Genomic DNA, 7040 nt, shown 5'->3' on the forward strand with positions numbered 1-7040 from the left:
ACAAAATTTCATAATTGCAATCAATTCATATCATTTAGCATTTTATTTCATGTAGAAATCCAAATTAAATCCATAAAATGCAATAAAATCTTAACCCATCACTTGGTTTCCCACATTAGATATTTTAAGTGGAAATATTTTATTTTCTGTCATTTGCACATTGACAATAGACTGTCTTGAATCTTTGTCAGTAATAACACAAGCTCTATTATCAAATAAAATTGCATATCCACCCATCATCAATTGCCCAACATTTAACAAACTATATGCCAAATTAGGAACACAATAAACATTGTAAAGTAATTTCACTTTACCATTGCTAGTCTCCACGGCAATAGTGCCTTTGCCTTCGACTTGTATTTGTTTATTATCTCCAAGTCTTACTAGCATCTTCTGAGATTCATCAAGCTCTTTAAATAATGATTTATTACCAGTCATATGATTCAAACATCTACTATCCAAAAACCAAATATCGTTTTGAACTTCATAAGAATTAGAATGAACCATAAATAACTTACTTTCTTCATTTCCTTCTTGCACATAATTTGCTTGTGAGCTATTTCTATAATTTGCCTTTATATGCCCCAATCTTTTGCAACCATAACACTGAATAGAATTTTTGTTCCATTTTTTATCCCCGTTGACTTGTCTATCAAACTTACTTCTTCCTCTGCCACGTCCTCTACCACGAAAGCCTCCTCTTCCACGACCTCTGCCAGCGAAATCTTCTTTTTTTTCTATCTCCCCCTTCACTTGAAATGCCTTTTCATCGTTCTTCTCAACTGATCGATTTCGCCTTGCCTCATGAGCTTGCAAAGAACCCATTAGTTCATCAAAAGAGAAAACTGAAAGATCTTTAGCCTCCTCAATCGCAGTTACTATGTAATCATATTTCGGAGTCAAACTTCGTAAAACTTTTGAAACAATAATTACATCGGTAATATTTTCTCCATAAGATCTCATTTGACTAATGATCAAAATTACTCTAGATAAAAAATCTTGTAAAGTTTCATTACCCTTCATAAGCAAGGCCTCAAATTCACTTCTGAGAGTCTGGAGTTTGACTGTTATCACTCTAGAGGAACCTTGGAATTCTTTCTGCAGTATTTCCCATGCTTCTTTGGAAAATGAGGCAGTTGCAATTCTGGAGAAAATTGTCTCATGTACTGCTTGTTGAAGGATGAACAATGCTTTTGAATCCTTCTTTCTGTTCTCCTTTAATCGACTTTCATCGGCATCCTCATCGTCAAAACCTTTCTCTACTAAATCCCAAAGATCTTGAGATCTAAATAGAGTTTTCATTTTGATGCTCCAAAATCGTAGCATTCGCCTTTGAAAATGGGGATGAGAGGTTGAGAAACTCCATTAATCGCCATTGCAAGCAACTATAACACGTCAAACCTGGCGCTCTGATACCACTGTTAGAGAAATTAAGGAGAAAGATAATAGGAGGGAGATAATAGACAAGGGGATTACACAATAATATTTTTTTTCTCATTAATTCATTCATGATACGTAACATATTTATAAGCTACTTACATAACACATTAAACCCATTAACTCCATAAATATACCCCACTAACTCAACTAATGAAGATACATTGAATTTAGACACTTTTCTTCTCACCATTACTACCACTAATTGCCATATCATCATTCCATTAACTCCACTATTAATTTTGGATCAATTATCAACATATAGATGGAGAGGAGAAGATTTGAAATAATCTTGCTTTGACTTGTTATAAATATTGTATAGTTCAAAGATGAACATTAATAGACACGTGGATTAATAAAGTATAAGACAATCAATTAATTAATGTGGATTGCATTGCCCATTCTAATTTGCTTCTATGTTGGCCAAGTAAACTAATTAATATAAAGGACGTGGAGGACTAAGTCAATTAGCTTTTAATTAGTAATAAGATAAAAGCAAGAAGTTAATTTGATGATTGAGGGGCAGGTGAAGACTGAGAATGTTTACCACTTCATCTCTATTCTCACGAGCAGAGCAGGGAAGAAATGTTTCAACTTTCAAGCCTACTTCTTCTCTATATATATAAACCTATGAATGCATTGCATTGCATTCACCACCACCAGAATTATATTGCTAGCTCAGCTCAGTGATACAATTAATCAAAGACATGGCTGTTAAACTGCTCCTCGTCGCACTCCTCGCCTTGGCTTCCGCTCACGCTGTATTGGCTTCAGATCCTAGTCCCCTTCAGGACTTCTGCGTCGCCGATGACAACCCCAAAGGTGCATACCATAGCTTTACTCCTCCGATCCTCCCCCGCCAACAAGCAAGCGCACGCATGCATATATATGTTTACCAATCGGACCTTAATTAATTACCTTTTTGCAGTGTTCGTCAACGGCGCCGTATGCAAGAACATGAACGACGTCACAGCCGACGACTTCTACACTTCTGGCCTCGACAAGCCCGGCAACACCAACAACAATAATGTCGGCTCCAACGTCACCGCCGTCAACGTGAATAGGATCCCCGGCCTGAACACCCTCGGCATCTCCTTGGTTCGCATTGACTACGCGCCTAATGGGCTCAACCCTCCTCACACCCACCCTCGCGCAACCGAGATCCTCGTCGTGTTAGAAGGAGAGCTCTACGTGGGCTTTGTGACGTCCAACATCGGCCAAACCAACCGCCTCTTCACTAAGAATTTGAAGAAGGGTGATGTCTTTGTGTTCCCCGAAGGCCTCATCCACTTCCAACTTAACACGGGCAAATGCAATGCGGTTGCGCTCGCCGGTCTCAGCAGTCAAAACCCGGGGGTCATTACCATCGCCAAGGCTGTGTTCGGATCGACGCCGCCCATTTCCGATGATGTGCTCGCCAAAGCTTTTCAGGTGGACAAACGCCTCGTTGACTGGCTCCAAGCTCAACAATGGACGGACAACAACAACTAGCAACTTCCACTTTAATTTCTCAACAAACCCTCTCTCACTCGCTTAACTGCTAATAAATCATCTGAATGCATTCATCGTTGTTACTGTACGTTGGAAATTAATTGTGTTGCTTTATTGTTTGAGAATAGGAAATGAATAAAAATGGGGAAAACAATCATTATTTATCTATGACTGCTAACGACTATCATTTATGCTAGAATTTGCATATACTATCTTTCAACAAGAAAATCATACTTTTTTTTATTCGACCTATCTCACATAAATCTTATCACTTCAACAAATACTATTGGGGATCTAAGTATCAACACCAAGATAAACTTTTGAATTTCCATTGACGATATCCTTTAACAATGAAAAAATCTTGTCAATGTTCATATTGCTAAAAGAATCGTTGGAGCTTACAAACTAGAAGCTTAACCAATCAAAAATTCTCATCGGGAAAAACTAATATATATCACCAATGACAAGACCTTCTCATTCATACATATTGTTGGATTTAATTAATCTTAATCCAATAACTGGCTTTCATCTAGTATGTTAGCCAGCCTAGTTGGGTGGCCCTAATTTATGGTAGTTGGGTGGCTCTAATGGATGATGCATCAATATTACGACAATGTAGGTCACAATTAATAGTTACTCAATAACACCCTTTTGAGTATCAACGATGCACTATTTTGACAAGCAAAGTTGGCTGCTTTGATGTTCACTTCTTGCATGGTAACACAGGTGAGAGGGTGTCGACGAAGGCCAACAAAACTCCTTCGATGCTTAAGTCAGGTTCATCTAGTCATGATTCGCTTCTTGCATGGTAATCGTCGCTCTAATTGTCATGATTAGCACTAGAGATAGAGTGCAAGCATTAATGGCCAGGGAGACAAGAGTTAGACCATGGATGATGTCAGCAATTTAGGGGAACACAACCTTGTCCATCCAATCAACCACTCAAAGTGTTATGCCTCGTCATGCTGACTAATTTGTAAGGAAAGGGATCACATCAGCATGGGAGGTGATGACAACCCTCACCATTGATTGCGCACACAAAGCGTCTGATCTGAGAATTGAAGACCTTGTTCATGGGTCTTTGATATGTGGCTCTTATATTCTTCAGGTCGAAAGACATAACCCATAACAGAAAGTACCATCGGCTATTATAAAATTAACATTATCTTACTCAATCTTGGCTAGGGAATTTTGATGATACCCTTAGTAGGTGTCCATCATTGAAATGGAATCATATTTAATAGTAGAGTCCTCTAATTGATCAATCTGAAGTAGGGGTAGTAATACTTTGGGCAAACTTTGTTGAGATCCTAAAACCCTAAGCATATCTTCAACTTGCCAAAAGGCTTCAGGATCAACACCACATTAGATAGTCATGTAGGAAAATATACTTTTCGAATGTGCTTGACTTCCAACAACTTTTCTGCATTTGCCTAGACAACCCAATTTGCCTGGACAACCCAATCTTTCATAGGCTTGAATTGTTGCCTCTTCTGTTTTACAACTTGACTTGTATGAAGAAAGATGAGATGGTGCTCCATAATGTTAGGAGAGGTCCTGACTAGATCCCATGCTGACCAGAGACTATTTTTGGTGAGGCAAGAAACCAACTCTTTCTTCAATCTAGGTTCCAATCTAAGGGCAACCCAAGTGACCTTGTTGTTACACCCAAGCATGATGGGTACTAACTTGAGTTCCTTGTCCACCATGAAAATTATTGAAGCCTCCTACAGTAAATGAACTTCATTACTCATACTTCTCTTTGCTTGGATTTGCTCAGCATCATTCTAGGCTCCTTTTGATTCTTTCATATTATTTTTACTTAACACTTAGGAGCACATTGTTGATCTCCTCTTACCTCCCTCACTTCCTTCCCAACTGACAACATGATCTTCTAGTGATAGGGGGAGGTGATAACTGGCTATTTGACCGGTAAATTAGGATTAGATTGGGTAATTCTTTATTATATTTCATGCTATAAATGGGATTTTGAGTTGATTCTTTATCTAAATGAGGTTTAGGTGTTATTCTATATATATTTTTAATTTATGATAATTATGGGTATTAATGGGTTGTAATTTATTTTGTAGAAAATTTAATTTGAAAGAAAAAAATCAAGTCTGGTTCGAGTTGGACTCAAAATGCATTCAATTGACTCAATCATATTTGAAATTGGGCTTTAATTTGATTTGAATTCATTAAATCAGCCTTTAAATGAGCTCAGCCCAATCCATAAGCCCAACCCACTTCACTATTCGGCCCAAATCAGATAAACCCAGTTTGATTTCAAATTGGTCCGGTTCGATTAGAAATAAGCCGGCGGTTCACGCGAAGGTTAAAGGCGAAGTTGGTTCACAGAGGATCGAGAGCTCGGTTCTTAGGTCTTCTTCGACTCCTCTCCGCCGCCGTGACGATTTTCTGCCGGGCTCCGTCGCGCGCCACCGTCCCCCTCATTCCACCTTCCGGTCACACAGATCAGCTTCATCTTCTTAAGTTTTCGCCGTCGCCTTTGCTGGATCTGCGCCGAAGTGGTTCGGAGGCATTGAGATCCATTTCCCCATCGTCGCGGAACGATGGCCGTGGGTGGTTCTCCGATCACCGGTGCTCGATGGTCGTTAGCCCGAGAGAGTGAGGTGTGAGTGGTTCTCTATTTCTACTCTCCGGCGTGCCATCTTCACTGAACCCTAGTACAGTGACCGACGCTGAAGTGGTTCAGAAGCGTTGGGAATGCTCGTGCTCGGCTTCAATCATCTTCATTCACCGGAGAAAGCAAGGTAAGGGGTTGTAATTCCATTCTTCTAACGCTTTGTTTGTTGGTTGCAGCTGGCGATGGACGAAGGTTGGCCCCCGATCTGTGCTCTCTGTCGTGCTCCACCTAGGGTTCATTGCCCTGGTGCAATTAACGCTTTGTTAATTGTAAGTGCATCTCTCACCTGCAGTATGAGTAGTTCCGTTGTTTCTATTTTTCCATAGTATGATTTTATTAAAATATATGCATGATTTTGTTAAAGCATATGTAAGTGGTAGAATTGCATGATATAAGAAGTATAAGAAAGGTATTTTACTTTTAAGAGGCGGGTATCGAGCACAAGGTTCGCCCATAAGAAATGCAAGGCATAAAGGATTCCAGGCACAAGGTTCGCCCACAAGGAAGGAATCCAGGGCACAAGGTTCGCCCACAATGAATTCCGGACACAAGGTTCGCCCACAAGGAAAGGAATTCAAGGCACAAGGTTCGCCTATATAAGAGATGTCTACATTGATACCTCGCTGGGCCCAAAGAAGTATGTTTATTTATTTTCACTTATATATAGTATAAGTTTTCCCCCATCATTTACCAGCATTTTCTTTCATATAATAGCATATGTTATGACAAAGTTTTCTATGATTTTTGTGAGTTAGATGATGTACTTACTAAGCATTGCTTATAGTTTGCATTCCTCATATTGCAGATAAATGAAAGGAAAAGTTTTAGGAAAGAGGAGGCAGCTGGAAAAGTGTTTGATGTGTGGTGTCGGCGGAACCGCGGAATAAGATCAAGAATTATATAAATATTTACTTTACGTCCAAGAAGTTTATTTTTATTTCTTTTGCTTCCGCATGCTAGAAAAAAAAAGATTGATCTGAGTTATTTTCATTTAATAAGTAAAAGTAATGAGAAAGTTTAAGTACGTAACATCTCCCTATTAGTAAGAAAGAGGGGGGGTGTTACAAATGGTATCAGAGCAGGTTCCGCCCTTCCGCCACACTCACATCAAGCATTGACCCTGCCGTCTCCCAAGTAAGGAAGTACATATATGTTTTCTTCTTATATAATCTCCTTTTATGAATAGCATAAAGAATGGTTTTAAGTTAGACATGCTTAAACTAGTATTGAATCATTAATCTCTTAACTATCAATTGAATCTTCAGTTGATCGATAATATTTTTATGGGTGTGGGCTCGACAGTGAATAGTCACTTATGTTTATCTGTAAAGATTTGTAAGGTGAAGAAGAACTAACTCCTAAGTGTCATTAGGATGTAAGACCATTATCTCATCAACCATAGCTTATCACATAACTAATCTGATAGTGTCTCTAAAACAATATTAAGAAATGCAACACGAATTTA

The 7040-nt window shown here is 38.9% G+C and overlaps 1 protein-coding gene across 1 annotated transcript; it reads left to right on the forward strand.

Annotated features, from left to right (window-relative positions):
* Positions 1-2098: 2098 nt before the first annotated feature.
* LOC141843816 (putative germin-like protein 2-2) lies at positions 2099-3046 on the forward strand. Its single transcript, XM_074731839.1, has 2 exons — positions 2099-2259; positions 2366-3046. The coding sequence occupies exons 1-2, from the start codon at positions 2145-2147 to the stop codon at positions 2926-2928; spliced, it is 678 nt and encodes a 225-aa protein (XP_074587940.1). The 5' UTR covers positions 2099-2144; the 3' UTR covers positions 2929-3046.
* Positions 3047-7040: the final 3994 nt, after the last annotated feature.

This window comes from Curcuma longa, chromosome 13 (genome assembly GCF_044706935.1).
Source record: "Curcuma longa cultivar G26 ecotype Majalengka, Jawa Barat chromosome 13, ITB_CL_G26_1.1, whole genome shotgun sequence".
Lineage (NCBI taxonomy): Eukaryota > Viridiplantae > Streptophyta > Magnoliopsida > Zingiberales > Zingiberaceae > Curcuma > Curcuma longa.